Source organism: Rhinolophus hipposideros (genome assembly GCF_964194185.1).
Source record: "Rhinolophus hipposideros genome assembly, chromosome: 2".
NCBI classification, from domain to species: domain Eukaryota; kingdom Metazoa; phylum Chordata; class Mammalia; order Chiroptera; family Rhinolophidae; genus Rhinolophus; species Rhinolophus hipposideros.
In genome coordinates, this window is record NC_138048.1 from 41,411,665 (window position 1) to 41,433,010 (window position 21,346).

Consider the following 21,346-nt stretch of genomic DNA (forward strand, 5'->3'; position numbering starts at 1 on the left):
AAAGCAGAGCATTGCGAAATAACCTCACAGAGGGACCTGATAGAACTCCTAGCATGGTCCCTTTGATGTGGCGTTTAAGTAAACCCAGATAGGGAAAGCCTAGAATATCCTGTAATTGGCTCCTTTTTAAAAAATTAAAGTTTATTGAGGTGACATTTATTAGTAAAGTTATATAGGTTTCAGGTGTACAATTCTGTATTACATCATCTATATATCACGTTGCGTGTTCACCACCCAGAGTCAGTTCTCCTTCCATCACCATATATTTGATCCCATTTACCCTCATCTACCACCCCCCTTACCCTCTAGTAACCACTAAACTATTGGGCTTCTTTTTTAATGTACGTACTCTACACTAGGAAGTTTAGAACCTACTAAGATTAAAGGGTGCCTTTTTTAGGGATACATATTTCTGTACTTACAGAAATGGGTTCTGGGCTTCCAGCTGCTGAACAAAATCCACAGCATTATATTTCAGTCTGTTAAACCATGTTACTAACTTAAAACTTTAATACAGAATAATTCACAGAGTAAGCTACAGAACTTTGTCGAGGGCTGTGGCTGGTAGACTTTCCTTTCCTCAGCTTGTTGACTGCTTGCCCAGTTTGGGGAGGAGTTGAGAGCATCTGAGAAGATGCTGGGAGTTTCCTGGCAAATGCAGATGAGTTGACACACTGTGTCCCCATCCACAAGTACAAGGAAGTTACGGCTGTGTTTCTGAGGAGATAAGATCTCTGTTGATACCAGGATTTGCTTCTTCCACCTGCCCTGCTCTGTCATGCCTCGGGTAGTCTGGGAAGCACTTGCCCCGGAGTTGGAGCCTTGAGTGGAATGTGAGAAACAGGTCAATGACATGGGACACCTGGGCTGTGTCACGTGAGAGAATTTAAACTTAGTTTTGTGCAGCGGGAGCAGGACTTGGTGTGACAGGGTTCTCTAACCAAAGTCACTTATCCCAAGAACGGAGGCTAAGTTAGGCAAAGATTAGGCAGGGGATGGATGCGCAAGAATAGCAAAATTGGAATCCATGACCTATAGCTGACAGAACAAGATGAATTAGAGGCAAAGCCATGCAAAGAAACAGAATCAAAATATTAGGTGATGCTTACTAAGTAATAAAGGTGAGGACAAGCAGAGCTCTGGGGAAAGGCAGGGACAAAGGCGTGAAATAGTCTAACATGTCAGGGAAGCAGCCATGAGACTACACCAGGTAACCCTGACAGTTACCTGAGTCAGGTGTATGGACTACACTCTCAGATTGAGCTTGGTGTTTCAGGTGTAAAGAAAGCCCTTAATCTGAGTCAGAAAGACAGAAGATTACCAGTTTTTAGAAAATGGAAGATACAACAAACTGTGTCGTTAGTCACTCAAAATTCCAAATCACCTGCTTTTCTTGCATACTTACCTAAGTACATTTTTCATGCATCCTCCAAACACTATGAACATATGGTTTCAGTTTTATTCATGTCCATGTCCTTTTCATATGTATGTTTCACTTTTCCCAGCATTTCCACTGGCCACTCTCAGGCTGATATGTTCTTTATTGGAAATAGTAACCTGCTACTAGGTTGAGCTGTGTTCCTTTCCCCATTTAAAATACCAGCTGCTGGCTTAATATGTTACAGCAGTGCGACTGGTGATGTTGCTTAGATAGGAGGCTTTAAAGTACCATGACTTTCATGCATAAATAACCTAGGTGGAAATACTTTATTTCATATCCTTACTTCTTTGGACAAATTTATGTACAAAAGGTATTATTGTTCATTTCCTTTAGTGATACCATGAATTCTATTTGTTGTCAGTTACAATACAGTACAATTTATCTAATAAGGGAGTTAAAATGAAATATAAAAATATTATATTGAACTATCTAGATAAGTGTAATTTTTTTTCCTTCTTAAATGTGACTAAGAAATTGACTTTTGAAAAATTATAGTTCCAGGGCACCTTAGAGAAATGGCCGCTTCTAGGGCTGGGGTGGGGAATATACAGAAAGAGCCTAGAGACTCTTGGCGTGCTGGAATATAAAGAACTACTTAAAATAAGAGGGAGACTTGTCAAGGGACACAGGAGTCAACCTGAAAGAGCTCCCAATGGACAAGTAAAACAGTCTGAGCAACAAAATAAATAATGACAGTATCGGGTTATAACTTAGAGAATAAAATAACTATTCATGAGTCCATGTGGATATAAATGACTGAGTAAATATATAAATGGAGGAGAAAGCACAAATGATCCTCACAGAATTGCACCTTACCCATGCACATACTTCCCCCTTCTAGAAGACGGAGCTTAACTCTCCTGCCCTTGCATATGAGCTGACCTTAGTGATTCTTCTAACCAATGGGGAAAGGGCGAAATAGTACCTCTACAGGAGAAACCTGCCAGACACCACCTTAACCAATGGCTGAAGGTGTCAGTCATGGTGGTATGTGTACCTCCTGAGTTTGATGGGAAGGGCACTTCACCTTTGTGGTGTTTTCCCCTAAAATCTACAACCCCTGTCTGATCATGAAAACACCTTGGATGAACCCAAGTTGAGAGACATCCTACAAAATATCTGACCAGTGCTCTTCAAATGTAAGGCCATTAAAACAAAGGGGCCTGGAAGAAGGAGGGACTGTCATACGTAGATTGGATGAGACTAACGAGACATAATAACTAAATGCAATATGTTTTTTGGGGTTGGATCCTTCATACCGAAAAGGGCATTACTGGAAAGAAATAGAAATAAAGCCAGTTTAGTTCATTGCACATCTCAAATTATCTCAAAATAAAAAGTTAAAAAATACAGTTGCAAATCCAAGTCCTATAAATTACAATACAGCCTAAGATATTTTTAGTGTTTTCAGTAGCCACTTATTCAATCAAAAATACTTATTTGACACTTATTATGTGCCAAGCACGTGATGTACATTGGTGATAAAATGAACATGGCCCCTACGCACATGGAACTTAGCGCCCAGTGCAGGTGGGAGACAATAAGCCAACAGAAATATAATTACAAGTTCTGTGAAGGAAATGAGCAGGATCAATAAGATCATCTGTATGTGTTTGCTTTCTTGGTGAACATATGAGTTATTTTTACAATGAATATACATTACTTCTCTGTCAGAAGAAGCTATTTCTCAAGCCTAATTGGGAAGCTGCCTCACAAAACCTTAGTAAATTGCCTAGTTTCAGTGATTTATTTCTATGCTTGAAGAAGTCACTATTTGAAAAGTCACAGTGACTAACTTTTGCCTACATATAGTATTATTGCAGGAAGAAGGTAAATTAGTATCTGCCTGATATCCCTAAGTTCATTGCATCTGTAGCAAAGTAGAAAGACACAAATCTTTTAATGAGGGAGAAAAAGCAATAACTGTGGTGAAGGCAGAGCTAGAAGAGTTTTTTTGATTCTTAGACTACTGTCTTTTAAATGCTTTCCCAGACTGCTTTCTGTGGCGTAATATTGACAGATGTTCCACACAGATAATTCTTAGAGCTTGATTTCTGAAATATGGGAAGCTTTGGTCATAGTTTTCATTCTGTATTGATGGGGCATAATCCTTGAAACAATAAGTAACCCCAGTCCTGAAATCATTAAAATTTCATATTGGATTACTTTATTTCCTTTAGTTTACTAGGCTCCTCCTTCTAGCTGTCTTTTTTCTTTTTGATTCTTCTAAGTTAAACTCCTGGCAGTATAAAGTAGAGGTTAAGTTTGTGTGCTCTGGAGCTGGAATGAATTCAGATTCCAGTTCAGTCACTCATTAGCCATGGAGCTTTGGCAATTCTCTCAGTCCTCAGTTTGCTCATCTGTGCAATGGAAATGATGACACCACTTATCTCAGGATTGCTGTGAGGAAGACTGAACACTTGTACGGGGCTTCGCACGATGCCTGACTGTAGTAAGCACCATACAAGCATGGGCTATTTCAGACGATGTTTCCAGGACATATGAGGAGCGGTGAGCTGAGGCTGCGGCTTCATTTGCTACCAGTAGTTTTCAACATCATTATCATTACCAGGTTCCCAGAAAAATGTAATATTCCATTGGGCATTATTTAGCTTTGAAGCATACTTTTCAGATTAAAAGAAGGATTTCTTCTTTTAATGTGTGGTTTTTAAGAATAGGTTGTGAATACAATGACACTTGACCTGGGAGAGTCAGTGCTTTAAGTCAAGTTTGAAAGATTATTCAGGCTAGCAAGTTAGTGAGTGCAACTGATATTAGAGCCAATCATGACTTACTATTTACTGAATGTGTGAGCATTCAGAAATCGGACCTGCTAATTGCTGTAATAAATACCACTCTATGCATCTCAGCCTGGCCCTTGTCACTTTTGAAATATTCTTTTGAGCGATATATGATGGGAGTTCAATATTATTCAAGTTAGCTATTTATCTTTTGGGGGTTGATAACTGAAATATTGATCATATATAGTTTAATATACAGAACGTGCCAAAAAATGTATATACATTTCAAGAAAGGAAAACTATTAAAATTGTAATACTCAATATATACTGATAACAGAAGATGAATACAAGTCATGTTTGACTTCTGCAATTACAAGAAGTGCTCAAAGTGGTTACCATCAGCGTCCAGATACTTCTGATTACGACGAACTACTGCTTGAGCAACATCGACCAAAGTGTCCACTTGTATACATTTTTTGGCACCCCTGGTATTCTTATGTATGGTTATACATCAAATATATGTATATGACACCAATTTAGAGTTTGAGTTGAACCCGGGGATGTGCTGATCACTGTAATCACAGTAGAACTATTTTGTACCAAAAACAAACAGACGAAACAAAACCTTCAAATTACCTTTCCTTTCCTTGGTTTCTTCCCCTTTGATTCTATGTTTGTTTTTGTTTCTTTGTTTATTTGTTTCTCCAGAAAATATTCCTGAGAAAGATCTCCGTGGAAGACTTTATATCAACCGTGTTTTTCACATCAGTGCTGAGAAAATGTTTGAATTGCTCTTCACCAGTTCACGCTTTATGCAGAGATTTGCCAATTCTAGAAATATAATAGGTTGGTTCTTGTGTTCTTATCTAATGATAAATTTGGGAGGATTTTATTATCTTTAGAGGATTGAGCCTATATAAACTGATTTATGTTTTCGGGGGGGAAATTAGGCTTTGATTTTATTTTGGTGATATATAAACTTGTTTTTAAGTCTTTTGGTTACATTCGTATGTAAATAGTATAATTGTTCAATTAGTCAGATCCTACCTACAATTAAGTTTAGACTCTTTGAAAAACTAAAAGTTCATTATTAATGTAGCAGTTCAATTGGCTTGACCCCCATTTTAAATGGTTCCGTTGTGGAACACCTGGATGCTGGTAGAGTATGAATTGGCACAATCACCTTGCAGTAAGGTTTGGCAGGATCTACTAACACTGCTCACATGCATTCTCTCTGACTCTATAGTTCTGCTACTAGGAATACATCCTTCAGGAAAGGAACTATGTGGACTCTGGTAGACATGTACTGTTATTCATAGAAGCATTATTTAGAATGGCCCTCAAACTCAAAAAAACCCAAATATCCACCAGTAATAGGGTGGATAAACAAATTGTGTATATTCACACGAAAGAATACTACATGGCAATGAAAAAAAGCAAACTGCTTCTCCTTAATAACAATATGTGTAAAGCTCACAAATATAATGTTAAGCAAAAGAAGCCAGACAAAAAGAGTACATACTATGATTTCTTTATATATATAAGGAGTATATAAAGAATATATATATATATTATATATATAGAATATATACTATATATATAATATATAATATATGTTATATGTTATATATTATATATATAATTTATATATATATTCTTTGTATATATATTAGGTTTTATATATATATGTACATATATATATATATAAAACAGGCATAACTAATTTATGGATATAAAGTCATCACAGTATTTACGGTCGTGGAGAGTCGGGTGGTTCAAGACTGGGAAGTAGTTTCTGGGATGCTGGTAGAAGTTTTCTGTCTTGACCTGGGTAGTGGTGCACATGTGTCTTCTATGTGAAAACTCATGGAGTTGTACATTTGAGATCGCAGTGTCTATGATATACCCCAATGAAAATAAGAAAAACACAAAAGTTGCAGGGAGGGATATACTTATGAGTTATACTTATAAAAAGGATTTCATTGATTATGTGTTACAAGTTCTATTTTGGTAAACATCTAAAATAAGCTTGTGGTTAGTTTGAAACTGAATTTGTCCTAAATAATTCAAGATATTCAATAAATTTTGGAAGCACATAGTTTAATTTACCATATAAAATTAGAAAATAACAGCAGCAGAGATTCATAAGGTGAGTCATTTGACCTAGTCAAAGAGAAAGTTATTCTGTAATCTACACTTTATAATTGAGCCATTCTATTAGCCATTAGATGGTATTTCTTTATGTGAAACTTTTATGTAACCATAATCACAAATTCATAGATTATATCATTGACATGGATTTTACGTTCAAAAAATAATTGTTTTATTATTCATAGTAAAATAGCAAAGCGATTTCTAATATATAGCTATTGAGTCTTGTGATTATATTAAGAATTGCACAGTTTTTAAACATCACTTATTTTTTTCTCTTCTCCTAGTTTTAAAATTGTAGAATATCTGAGGGATAGAATCTTCCTCTTCACTCAGTAACTTATACTTAACTTATATCTGTTCTGAACCTATTATATAGTCTTGCTATTCATGTCTATCTGGAGAACTTGGTATTTCAGAAGAGTTGGATACATTATTTCTCTTAATTTTCTAAGATGATGCCTGTTGATATTGCACTGCTATTTTTATTTTTTATGGCTGAAAAGGCCTACGAGGGACTAGTATATTATTTTACACTGGTACTAAATGAAGTTTGTTTTTAGAATCAACATTGCGTTTAGTGCCTGATACCACATCTGGTTTCAGTATGGATGAACATATTTGCCATCTGATCTTATAAGCGGCTTTGGGAAACAAAGGCTACTGGCTAATTCTAAATATAAACAGTTTTAGGCATATTGCTGTTTAGACCTAGAATTAGTGAGAAGGCTTTCTCCAAAAGGATACATCTGCTTATGATTGCACAGCATTATGCTATCTTCTGAACTTGTTACCTGGTAATCAAAGTTGTATTATAGAGAATGGGTTTCAAAGGCTTCTTTTTAAAATGAATAATATAGCAACTGAAATAAAGAATACATTAGAGGGAATCAACAGTAGATTAGATGAAGCAGAGGATCAAGTGAGCAATTTAGGAGTTAAGGCAGCAGAAAATACCTAATCAGAACAGCAAAAAGAAAAATCCAAAAAAGGAGGATAGTTTAAGGGGCCTCTGGGACAATATCAAGTGTACGAACATTTGCATCATAGGGTTACCAGAAGGATAAGAGAGAGTGCAAGGAATTGAAAACCTATTTGAAAAAATAATGACTGAAAACCTGGTGAAGGAAATAGATATACAAGCCCAAGAAACGCACAGAGACCCAAGCAAGATGAACCCAAACAGGGCCACAGCAAGACACACGGGACATCATAATTAAAATGCCAAGAGAATCTTAAAAGCAACAAGAGAAAAGCAGGTAGTTGCTTTTCTCTTGGGAGCTCCCATAAGATTGTCAGCTGATTTCTCAACAGAAACTTTGCAGGCCAGAAGGGATTGGCACAAAATATTCAAAATGGTGAAAAGCAAGGAACTACAACCAAGATTGCTCTACTCAGCAAAGCTATCATTTAGAATTGAAGGACAGATAAAGAGCTTCCTAGACAAGAAAAAGCTAAAGGAGTTTATCACCACCAAACCAGTATTACAAGGAATGTTAGAGGGACTTCTTTAAGACAAAAAATAATCATAATTAAAAACATACAAATAATAAAATGACAATAGTTACATATCTATCAACAATTACTTTAAATGTAAATTGATTAAATTCTACTGTCAAAGGGTAGGGTGCCTAAGTGGATAAGAAAACAAGACCCTTACATATATTATCTACTAGAGAGTCATCTCAGATCAAAAGACACAGACTGAAAGTAAAGGTATGGAAAAAGGTATTTTATGAAAACGGAAATTTTGAAAAAAGCAGGGGTAGCAATAGTTGTAGCAGGCAAAATAGTCTTTAAAACAAAGGTTATAACAAGACAAAGAAGAACCCAGTAATCCCACTACTGGGTATTTATCCAAAGAAACCCAAAACACTGCTTCAAAGGGACGTGTGCATTCATATGTTCATTGCAGCGTTGTTTACAATGGCTAAGATGTGGAGGCATCCATTGTGTCTATCAATGGATGAATGGATAAAGAAGAGGTGGTATATATATGCGTATACAATGGCATATTACTCAGCAATAAAAAAGAATGAAATCTTGCCATCTCAACAACATGGATGGACTTACAGGGTATTGTGCTGACTAGAGTAAGTCAGACAGAGAAAGACAAATGTCATGATTTCACTTATATTTGGAATCTAAAGAACAAAATAACAAACAACACAGAAACAAACTCATAGATACAGAGAACATTTTGATGGTTGCCAGCTGGGATGGGTATTCGGGGATGGGTGGAAAGGGGGAAGGGATTAAGAAGTACAGATTGGTAATTACAAAATAGTCATGGGGATGTAAACTATAGCATAAGGAATATATACAACAATATTCTAATAACTATGTATAGTATCAGATGGGTACTAGATTTATTGGGGTGATCACCTTGTAAGTTATATAAATGTCTAATCACTTCGTTGTACACCTGAAACTGATGTAATATTATAGGCCAACTCTATCTGTAAAAAATAAAATTATTATTTAAAAAACCACAAAAATTTGAATTTAATGAAAAAATTTTTCTATAGTCAATTATTTGTGGATTTAATCTACTTTTAGCAGTAAAATGGCTACTACTCAATCTATTTTTCTTTTTAAATTAGGGAGCTTTTAAATAAGTATTATTTTAAGTTTTGTTTACAGAGTATGACTACTTTTGTAATTCAAAGCTCAGTTTTAAGTCTTTTTATTCAACATTTTTAACTTTGAAAAAATGTAAATCTTCATAAAAGTTGAATGAATAGTATAATAAAACCCATATACCCATCACCTAGGTTCACTGTTTACTAAAATTGTGGTAAATTGTCCATAACAAAATTTACCATTTTAACCATTTTTAAGTGTACAATTCAGTGGTATTAAGTACCTTCATGTTGTTGTGCAACTGTCCTGCTCCAGAACTTTTTCACCTTCCAAACCTGAAACTCTGTATCCATTAAACAATAACTCTCCATTTTCCCCTCCTCCCACTCCTGATGAGTACCATTCTACTTTGTCTCTATGAATTTGTCTACTCTTGGTACCCGCCTATAAGTGGAATCATGCAATATTTGTCCCTTTGTGAGTGGCTTATTTCACTTAGCATAATGTCTCTAAGGTTAATCCAAGGTTTTCCTTCCTTTTTAAGGCTGAATGATATTCCATTGTCTATATCACATTTTGTGTATCCATTCATATATTTATGGAGTTCTGAGTTGTTTCCATTTTTTAGTTATTGTGATTAATGCTGCTATGAACACTGATGTGCAAATACCTGTTTGAGTCACTGCTTTCAATTCCTTTGGGTTTATACCTAGAAGTGGAATTGCTGAATCGTAAGCTAATTCTATGTTTAATTTTTTGAGGAAGTGCCATACTGTTTTCCACAGGGGTTGCATCATTTTACATTCCCACCAGCAGTGCATAAAGGTTCCAATTTCCCCGGATCCTCACCAACACTTGTTATTTTCAGTATTTTGTGATAATAGCCATCCTAATGGGTGTGAAAATACACAAGTTTTAAACTTTATTACATTAAGGGATTCTTAAGTTATTTGTTCTACAGTTCCTGCTTTTTATTACTTCAACTCAATATATCAAAATGGCTCATGTGTCTTTTTGTATACTGTTGCCTAATTTTTTATATCATGTGGAACTTAGGTGTTTTATAATTTCATCCCTAATTTTTTATGTCATGTTGAACTTTTCTTAGGTATTTGGGGCTTGCTTTTTCAAGACATTGTTGTAGAGGATGTTCTGGCACATGATATTCAGTAGGCTTGTTGGTAACATTGGTGAAAATGCAAATGGAAGACAGATATTTTTGTTTTACCCTTGGTGATGGTTACTTTGTTGAGTAGTGTGCAGTTTTAACAGCAGAATTCAGTGATATCTTTAAATTCTGTTGCTGATTCACAGTGGATTATTTGTGTAATTTTTCTGCAGCAAGCTGACATATAGCCAAAGTAATCTTTTGAAAATTTTTAAAATCTTTTGAAATCTTTTAGAATGTTATGTCTTCTTTCTCCTACACCTAAATAATTTTTATAGCAAATTCTGGATGATAGATTCGATGGTTTATGATGTTGCTTTTTAAACTTAGTTGTAATATTTTTTTCAGATACTCAAAAGGCATTTTCAGGATCCCTCATTAAATCCGTAGGCCCAGCTGTAGGAAAGAAATTGAGTAAATTGGATATGTCATAAAGCCGGGCTTCATTCCTTTGATGATGGATAATGGGTTACATTAAACTTCTATATTTTAGGATGTTGATGAATAGTAGTCAGACATACTAATTGCCTAAGTCTATTTGTGTTAACAGCAGTAGGTGAGTTAGTCAGATGTTTGAATGGAGTTCATGATGCTGTTTCCTGTACTTCCCTAGTCTTTGGCTTGTAAAATGATTGTTAGTGTACAGTGCTGTGTTCTAAAGATGTATTTCTATTCAAAGTGTGTTTTTACTCATTGTGTTGTTACTCAGCAAATAACAGAATTTTGACCAAGATCTTGTCATAAATACAGAGAGATTATTGTATAACTTTCTTAATATAGAGAAGTTTATATAGTTGTTTATGTTTCATCACACCCTCCTGATTAAAAATTTCAGCAGATAAGCCATTAACATTATATGATTTCTTGTTACATGATTTCTCATTGACATGATTTCTCCACAAGTTGAGGTCAAGGTCATATTGTTGCAAATGACAGATGTCTTTCAACATTTTGTCCTGGCTGATGGGAACATTGAAGTGTTGTTCTGTCTGTTTGATAAGGCTGGTGCCATTACTTCTCTTCTGGGGACTTTGAAAAGAAGACTACAGATGAACCAACTTTTAATGTTATCTTCTAAAGAAAGGAAAAAAGTATATTAATAGACAACAATTTAGAAGGAAATAGATCAGAGATAGGGGGTATGTCACATATAAGAAGAGTACCTAATTTAATTTTACTTTTGGACTGGTCAAAAATAAAAATTTAAGTAATTCAAAACCTACCTTTTTGATTTCATTTCAAGTCATACCCTTTAAAATTCTAGAAAACTAACTTGTTTTCTGTTTGGTGTGATTAGATGTAGTATGTACCCCTTGGAATGTGGAACCTGGAGGTGATCAACTGAGAACTATGACCTACACTATAATCCTTAATAATCCACTTACTGGAAAATGCACTGCTGCCTCTGAAAAGCAGGTATGTCTACTCCGTCAGGATTTCAGAAAGTCATACATGTGGGAAGAGAGAAGCTGCCTCTCATAGTCACCAATTTGCAAAACAATTTCAACAAGTACATGGCAAGAACAAATAGGGAGGAGAAACTGTTACAGGTTAAAAGAGACTTAAGAGGCATATGAACCCAATCCTAAATCAAACAAACCAACTGTGAAAAGGTATTTATGAAATTTCAGGAACTGGTAATTTTTTATGTGTAATGGTATTGTAGGCATATTTTAAAGAAAAGAATGTTTTTTAAAGAGACATACTGAAGAATTTATGAACACACACACACACACACACACACACACACACACACACACTGATTATTGATGTGTTTGTGGATGAAATTATATTGATGTCTGGGACATCCTTAAAAACAATCTAGCCAGGCAGAGGATAGTGGGGGACGGAGGGCATGTGGGAATGGGGTTTAGATGAAACAGGATTGGGTAGGAGTTAATGTGTTGAAGTTGGTTGATGAGCTTATGAGGGTACATTATATTTTATTTCTACTCGTGTGTACGTTTGAACTTTTTCTAAATGGTTTAAAAAAAGAACACTATTGGAATCTCATTTACAGGATCAAGTCAAGGGCTAGGGTCATGTAACTAGATGGCTGCTGTAACATATGGGGAAGAGGCTGTAAGATATTTAATACTCTATGCTCTGTGACGAGTGTGGCACTGTCTTATAGTGGAGTTTGTGTTTGGCCAATTTGTGTTGAAGTATAGTGTATCTCTTCTTCATGTAGTTTGAAAATAGATGTTAATATCTGAACTGATTATACTATTGTAGTTTTTGTCCATCACTGTTAAAAAGGACTTAAACCATTTTTTCAAAAGATTTTCAGACATTATAGAAAAGTTTGGTATTTTGGTATTGGAGAGTCTTTGATAACCTTAGAAGATAGGAAGAAAAGGTAAGGTTACAATGAGAAAGATTTGGCCAACATCCACTTCAAATACTGTTTAGGGAAAGTAGTGTTTTGTTCAGTTGCCCTCTTCCTTCACTTTTTTGGTGAAGGGTGGTTTTGTTAAAATTTGATGAATTTGAGGGGCAGGGGGATCCTTACTTTATTTTGAATTTTGAATTGTTTCCTAACAAGCAACATTCAAAATTCTTTATAAACTAATGCAAGAGATTATATGGTTCCTTTCTCCTCCTCATGTCCAAACAAAAGAAAAAAATAATTGTACAATCAAATGATAGAGAGGCAGCAAATACTATTTCTGCGGATCCTTTCTGCTCAGCCAACATGAAGCTCTTGTGGCTTTGTATGTAGGTTTCTCATGTCTTTTGTTATTTGTGAGAAGGAATTCTAATATATATGTTCTAAATTTACAAGGAATTTGATATACTAAACATGCACATGCAAAAAAAAAATTTATCTTATTTTGGCAGACACTGTATAAAGAAAGTCGGGAAGCACAGTTTTATTTGGTAGATTCAGAAGTGCTGACACATGATGTCCCTTACCATGATTACTTCTATACCCTCAACAGATACTATATCATCCCATCTTCAAAACAGAAATGCCGGCTGAGGTGAGCTTCCGTAAATGAGTGTTTTAGTCAGGATAGGCTCTACTTTGTCCTGGTAACATAGTCATCCTAAAATCTTGGTAGTAGCTTTACAAAACAAAGCTTTATTTTTGGCTCAAATTACATGTCCACCAGTGGTCACCAGAGGGTGGGGCTCTTCACTCAAGGCTCAAGCTGATGAAGGCTTCCACATCCTGGAGCTACAGGAAGAGAAAAATGTAGAATTGTGCTGGCAACCCAATAGCCAGAACTAGTCACGTGACTCTGTTTAATGGCCAGGGGGCTGGGAGTTGTCGAAGAGCGCATGGTGAGCAGGAAATGACACTGTTGTAATGGGAAATAAGAAATATTGGTGCCTTAATGATAGTGATGGGCCATCATATGCTTGGCCGAGTCTCAGCTAATGTAGTTATTATCTTCAACTAATTTATGACGTCTGGAGATTTTTTTATACAAGGCATGTAGAAAATTTAGAATTTATTTTGGGCCTTTCCTGCTATTCAATTTGAAAAAAAATTCAAGGCTTGAGAAAGGAAAGAAATAAAATGCCAAGAATGTAGAGGGAAAATTTTATGAAATCATTAGAAGTAGCGCATAGTAATTTTTGAAAGAAGTCATTGTCAGTGAACAAATTTTCTTTTATTAATGATTTCGAATCCTTCTGGCTCTCCACTGAATACTATCTTACATTGAATTGCAATGTTAATATAACTAAATTCTGTTCTTTAAATAAACATTTTCCTTATCCTATTAGAGTTTCCACAGATTTGAAATACAGAAAACAGCCATGGGCCATTATTAAATCTTTAATTGAGAAGAATTCCTGGAGTTCATTGGAAGACTATTTCAAACAGCTTGGTTTGTAAATTTCTTGATGTATCTATTTTTGTAAAGATAGCATTTATTAACAAAATGGACTGATTCTTCATTTGGATTCACAGCAGAAACTGGTAGATGATGTTGGAATGGCTCCCACTGAAGTGGTTCCAACTATGTCACTTGGGATTTCACACTTTTCATTTTCATTGGTCTAACAAACACTTCTGTAATGCTTACTATATGCCAGACATTGTTCTATGTACGTTATAAATATCAACTCATTACAACCCTATGAAGTAGATACTATTATTTTTTTTCCATTTTGTTAAAGAAGAAATATTGAAACAAAGAGAGGCTAAATGACTTGTCTGAGGTCATACAGTTAGGATCTGTCACATTCCCTGCCTCTGTAGAGAACCAAGAAAGCTGACTGCAGTGAGGGACTATGTAACTTGATTATAAATATGCACCTGTGCTTTCAATACCTGGAGAGTCCTCGGGCCCACACCTTGCTTACCGACACAGCTTCCTGAGTTCATACAGGCCCACTTAGAAATGGTTTCATGTATGTATATGGATTTCGTAGAGGTGGGTACTAGACCAGGGGAGTAATATAGTTGTCCTGTTTGGGTATTCCTTAAAATATACACAAGGAAAAAAATGTATATACATACATGAGCATAATTAATTTTAGGTAAAAAAAGCTGGTGGTCAGTCAGCTCAGGGTAATTTCTCTATCACCATCTAGTTTTTTGATTATTTTATTTCCTTGCTTTTCTCTCTGGTTATTTCATTATTAAATTCCTAATCAGGAACAAAGAAAGTGAAACTCAAAAATTAGTTTGGTCACTGGATAATGAGCTTCTAATAAAAAAATCTGGTGAAGGAAAAGGCTGAAACAAATGACAAAAATGAGGTTTTTAGGTTGTGTGCACATTTTCTTTATTAGTGCTTCCTTTTTTGCAAAGCCTCATTATAAATTAGAACTGTCACATGCTACTCCTTCCCTTGAAATTCACAATATGATGCCATAATCTATCTTGGAAATCTTTCTAATGATCCAATATAAATGGGTAGCCTGTTGTTTCTATAACTGAAATCGTTACATTAATATTTAATATAGCACATAGCAGATTTGCTCTGATGATCCCATCATTTATTAATACAGTCCATTCTTCCTAGAATAGTGAAGCCTCATTATGGAATCACTGTGCTTTTTATTAAGAGTAAGGTTTGAATCTAGGCCATAAGCACCTAAGTAATTGTTAAAGAAAGTTACCAAGGCTTAAAATAAACAAACTGAAAACAAAACAGCCACCAAACCCTCTGTGTCTTATAGTTGAGAAGGTTTCTCCACTATCTAAAGATTCTTTTTCCTTCTTAGAATCCGATTTGATAATGGAAGAATCCATGTTAAATCAGTCCACTGAAGACCCTGGAAAGCTTAGTGTCCTACGAAGGAGAAGGAGAACATTCAACCGAACAGCAGAAATAGTTCCTAAACTTGCTTCTCGGCGTCCTTCTGGAGATGGGGCCTTAGATGCCAAAGGGGATGTTACAGGTAGCTGTTACCTGGTAGAATATGCCTCTTTTGCAGTTGCAAAATGACAGGTGTATGGTCAATAGAAGTATTTTTGGGGCCCGCATGGTATTTTAAAAACTGGACATTTTTGTATAAAAACTCAGATCTTATAGCCCTGGCCCCAAATCCCTTCAGAGCAACAGTCAGTTGGAGCTTAATAGTAGCTGCCCCATTAGACTGAGTGTGCACTTGCAAGGTTACCAGTCGCCACCATTGTCCCCAGCTGCTGGACTCTTCACTCACTAATTTCCTGCCAGCATTACAGACATTTGGTTTCTACCCTTGAATGTACTACAATGATTATGTTTTCAATCCTTGTTTACTATCAGGGCTAGCCCAGCAAAGATGGAATTTGACTTTCATTATTCTCACTCTCAATTTTGAAGACCTCCTACCTCTAAATTTATTCCCTCCCTCTCAGAACTATAAAGCTGTAATACCGTCTCATCCTTCTACATTATCAAATTCTTTTCTAAGGCTTACTTTTTAGTATGAATATGTTTATCTACGTTTAAGCTTAATGGCTCTTTAATTTTGGAATTTAAAAATTTGGGCAACAGATGACAGGTGAGAATGACTTAAAAAATTATTTTTAAGGAGGAAAGCATTGTACACATAAACCTAGCTCAAATATTGTTTGCAGAGATGGAACTTAGCTAGACATTGTACATGAGGTATTGAATTGTGTACTTCAGAGTAAATTAATTTATAATATAGGCCAATTGGAAGGCCTGATACAGGTTTTATTTTCATAGATTTGTTTCATATTACTCAGGATATCAGAAACCAAAAAAAGGGTGCAGGGAATTCACCCTAAATCACTTTGTCTCTACAAATAATTTTTAAAATTTCTTCTCCAGTTCTTTTAAAATGAAATTAAAATTTTACCAGTTGTAATCACAATCCTGATTCTAATCAGCCTTTTTTTGTGTGTCTGATGTGTAGGAAAGAAAAAGGAAATCGAAAGCTATAACACCGCCCTCATTGTAGTGATGAGTATTTTGTAAGTATTTGTTTTTTGTGCTTTCAGTTTTAAGTTTCCAAAAGGATTTGAATGCATTTGTATATTATTGTAGAGAAATTGCCATTATTTGACCAATTCTGGCCTACAAAAACAGTAATTTTATATGCTTCAGTTGATAGTTTTTGATGTATTATTTTCAGAATTATTAAATTTGAGGGAATACCAAGTACACATTCAATAAATATTTTTACTTTTAAAGCTAATCTGATTTATTTCTACCACTATAGGTTTTTATGGGAAGTTCCATAAATTTAAAGGGAATGTTTATATATGCAAGCTGGTGAAATCCCAATAATGTGATTTTACTCTATTTGATCAGACCAGTGGCCCCAATTCCAGAGATTGAGTCTCTAGGTCTTTTTTTTTTTTTTTAGTTTCAGGAGTACAAAACAATGTAATAGTTAAACATTTCATCCCTCACAAAGTGATAGCCCCCCTCTCCCAATCTATTGCCCCTCTGACGTCATATACATCTATTACAATTCCATTGACTCTATTACCTATGCTGTACTCCGTATCCTGTGACTATATGTATATTAAATTATATTTGACATACAATATTATTCAGCTTCAGGTGTACAGCACAGTGGTCAGGCATCTACACCGTCCATGAAGTGGTCTCCCTAATAAGACATGTGCCCATCTGACACCCTACAAAATCTTTACAACATTATGATTATATTTCCCAAACTGTCTTTCATATCCCTGTGGCAATATTGTAGTTACTAATTTATGCTGTCTAATCCCATCCCCTTCTCCTTCATCCCCACCTTCTCCCATCCAGCAACCATCAATTTTTCGTCTATATCTCTGAGACTGTTTACTTTTCTCATTTATTCAGTTCTTTAGATTCCACATATAAGTGAGATCATATGGTATTCGTCTTTCTCCGACTGACTTATATTACTTAACATAATGTTCTCTAGGTCCATCCATATCGTTGCAAATGGTAAGATTTCATTCTTCTTTATAGCCAACTAATACTCCATTGTATAAATGTACCACAGTTTCTTAATCTAGTCATCTACCAATGGCCATTTCGGTTGTTTCCATGTCTTGGATATTGTGAATAGCACTGCAATAAACATAGTGGTGTATAAATTTTTTCGAATTCATGTTTTGGATTTCTCTGGATAGATACCTAAATGTGAAATTGCTGGATCATAAGGTAGTTCCATTTTCCGTTTTTTGAGATACCTCCATACTGTTTTCCATAGAGACTGCACCAATCTGCAATCCCACCAACGGTGCATGAGGGATCCCTTTTCTCCACATCCGCGCCAGCACTTGTTGTTTGTTGAGTTATTGATGATAGCCATTTTGACTGGGGCAAGGTGGTATCTCATTGTGGTTTTTATTTGCATTTCTCTAATGGTTAGTGAGGTTGAGCATTTTTTCATGTCTGTTTGCCATCTGTATGTCCTCTTTAGAGAAATGTCTATTCAGGTCCTTTGCCCATTTTTCAATTGGATTGTTTTGTTTTTTGGAGTTGCGTTAACTGAGTTTTTAAAATAAATTTTGGATATTAACCCCTTATCAGATGTATCATTGACAAATGTCTTCTCCCATTCAGCAGGCTACCTTTTTGTTTTATTGATGGTTTCCTTTGCTGGAGTCACTAGGTCTTGAATAGGGATCAGGAATCAGTATTTTAAAAGACTGCACGGGTTGTTCTGATGCAAGTGATCTCAGGATCACATGGAGAAATAGGCAGTTAGTCTGGATCTCAGAGTGTTCTATAGGAGTTGACTCAGCCAGTCCCGTTTAGACTACTGTTGTCTACACGGCTTTATGTGCCTCCTGAGGTATTCCAGTAGATTTCGTTGAATTGGTTCTGACTGGGTAATACACTCTGGGTGAGTATTTTTTTGAATGAAATTATATTAGCCGGTTTTTTCTAATTATAGATTTCAGAACATAGAAAATGTTTATTATACCTTTGAGTTTTATAAAAAGGTTTTCATACTCTGCTTAAGTCAGTTTGCTATGACGGTTTTGAATAGTAAATATTATCAGTGATCTTTTGTATTACTTTACAGAAAATTTATATCAAATGTTCTAGATACCAAATCATCTATATACCATTTCTTTGCCATAATAATTTCATAGATTTTATTTTGTAGCTACTATCTTAATTTTCACTTTTAAAAAGATACTCTTCTGGATGGGTAATGGTGAATACTGTATATTTTTAAGGGCAAGTCAGTATTTTAACAGAAAAATGAGATATGATGCCACCTATATATTTATGTATATGTGTAATGAGAAATCTATTCATTCACTTGAAAGGCTTATAATAGAGTAAGTTTATTTAGAATGTAACAATGTATCTATAACACCATTAATGTATATTTGGGATTTGGTACTTCCTTTGTCTAAATTGAACTAGAAGAAATTTTTGCTGAATGGTAATTTTTGAAAATTTCTTTTGGCTCCCACTGGGAATAACAGGTACAACATCATCTACCTAAGACCAAGTCCATATTGATCTTCATTTCCTGTTTGAGGTGCAGCATTATGGGTCTATAATTTGCTTAAACCAAAAAAAGCTCCAAAAAGCAGACCCTGAAAGCTTACCTGGTAGATTTCTCAGCCAGGGGTCACACATCAATCCTGGCTGGGATTCCCAGCATAGAGAGAAAGGTCAGGGACCCTCCGACCTGCTCTGTCTGAGGACTGGACTTTCACTCTAGTTACATGCTACCTTTTTTCTCAACATCCACTTAATACTTATAAGTAATTATTTCATACAATAGAGATAACTGATTTAAATAGTAACAATTGGAAACTAGTGTAGATAATACACATTTTTGAAGGTTTTGCATGCATATTGTGCATTAGCAGTGCTTTATGTCCAGATAAGTGTGGACTAACCAGGTATGATTTGCTCTGCCTAGTTTGCTCTTGCTGGTTTTGTTGAATGTGACACTGTTTCTGAAACTGTCAAAGATAGAATATGCTGCTCAGTCCTTTTACCGTCTCCACATCCAAGAAGAGAAATCTTTAAAGTAAGTCTTTTTTCACCTCCAACCTGTTATTACATCAGTAATTCCTTAGTTGCAGAACATTTAATTTTAATTTTAGAGATTTTGGTCTGCTAACTATTCTGCAATCATATATATATATTTTAATTTCTTGGGTTTTTTTGGTAATTAATTGAGCACCTGTGATTTCTAGAACTAAAAAGTTAGCAGCTATTCCCGATTTTTCAATGGTATTTTTCTTACAGTTTAGCTTCTGACATGGTGTCACGAGCAGAAAATGGTCAAAAGAATAAAGATCGGTCTCATCGTTTAAAAGGAGTGCTCCGAGACTCCATTGTGATGCTTGAAGAGGTAGGCAAGTCTGTGGACCAAGTATTCATAGTTAACACGCTCAGACCAGCTGAGTCAGTCGCTCCTCTGGTTGTAAGAGAGTGTTTCCTATACCCTCCTCGAGGTACCTATCCTTGCCAGTTTCTGTATTATGCATTATGTGTATCGTCACTTGTGTGTGTATATGTATTTTATAAAATGGGAGCATACTACACACACCATTGCTTACCCTTTTTTCAATTTGTAATATAGTTTGAAGATGTTTCCATATCTGTACATCTACTGTATTCTTTTTGATCCTTTTATATAAAATTTTATGCTTAATATTAACTCATTTTATAGAAGTGGTAGATACTGTATACACTGTTCATTATTTTGTTTTTATCTGTTTTTATCTGTTAACCATATATCTTGGAGATACTTCCATATCAACAGATAAAGTGCCACCTCTTCTGTTAACAGTTGCAGAGAATTCAACTGTTTAAATGTGTCCTAATTATTTTACCAGTTCTCCACTGAAGAATGAACATTTAGGTTATTTCAGTGCTTTGCTATAAACATTATCTCTTGAACATAGTGTCATCAGTATGTGCTACTTAGTTCCATGAACCAAAACAGGATTCCCTTTGAAAAATAAAGATTAATATTTCCATTATAATATACCTGCTTCCTTTTCAAAATTGAAAAATAGAGAATAGAAAAAGAAAATGTATAGTTCTAGCATTCAGACATAATCACTGCTAATATTTTGCTTTATCTCCTTTCATCCTTTTCTTCTCTGTGTAAGTTTGGTTTGTATAAGATTCAGTTATTGACTACTTCTTAGGATATCATGTGGGACAGTGAAATGTACAACTTCAAGGAGGCGTTCTTCAGCTGCACAGTCTCTACAGTTCCTAGTAACTTCCTGCTCCCACTGTCATCAAGGAGTACATCAGAATCTCACTTCTCTCCTCATCCTCGCCTCCCATTTCCCCCTCACTCTCAACTGATGACGATGCCTCAAGGAAAATAGAGACTTTCCCTCTCCTTCTATAACCAAATCTACAGACCTTCCTATCACTGCTCCTTTGTCTTCTCCACTCCTATTAGAAGCATTCCTCTGCCTGCGGGAGGCAAGTCCCTGCGTATGTTAGCAGGAGACCCCGTGCACCTGCCAGCTTCCCCATTTTCAGTCTCCCTCTTTCAACTGGAACTTTACCATCAGCACATGACCCTGCTCTATTATCTCCTACATTAAAAACCTATATCATCCATATCCTTCTCTTGTCTACTCATCATCTCTACTTCCTTTCACAGTTGAGATCTTTCAAAGTTGCTTACTCTGCTGTCACTCCCTTGTTCCTCTTAACCCATTCATTTTTTAAAGTTTTTATTTTCTTCAAAATCTCTTGTTCACAGAGTTAACTTGTTCTACAAGATTTGTTGAGAAAATAGCAATCCCATCACTCTCTTCTCCATTTCTTTCCGAAAGAAACAATCTTTAATTTTTATTCTTTTGTTTACCTCCATATTTATCAACAAGCATGTATTGATATTTCT

General features: G+C 35.4%; 1 protein-coding gene across 2 annotated transcripts in view; it reads left to right on the plus strand.

The window, feature by feature from the left end:
* Window positions 1–21,346, plus strand: part of GRAMD1C (GRAM domain containing 1C) — a 91,594-nt gene that overhangs the window by 64,846 nt on the left and 5,402 nt on the right. For both annotated transcript variants that reach the window (XM_081029410.1, XM_081029411.1), the window contains 8 exons: window positions 4,891–5,028; window positions 11,382–11,500; window positions 12,926–13,068; window positions 13,820–13,923; window positions 15,269–15,445; window positions 16,412–16,469; window positions 19,388–19,498; window positions 19,720–19,825. In XM_081029410.1, coding sequence (XP_080885536.1) covers window positions 4,891–5,028; window positions 11,382–11,500; window positions 12,926–13,068; window positions 13,820–13,923; window positions 15,269–15,445; window positions 16,412–16,469; window positions 19,388–19,498; window positions 19,720–19,825 — 956 coding nt within the window. The remainder of the gene's footprint in view (window positions 1–4,890; window positions 5,029–11,381; window positions 11,501–12,925; window positions 13,069–13,819; window positions 13,924–15,268; window positions 15,446–16,411; window positions 16,470–19,387; window positions 19,499–19,719; window positions 19,826–21,346) is intronic.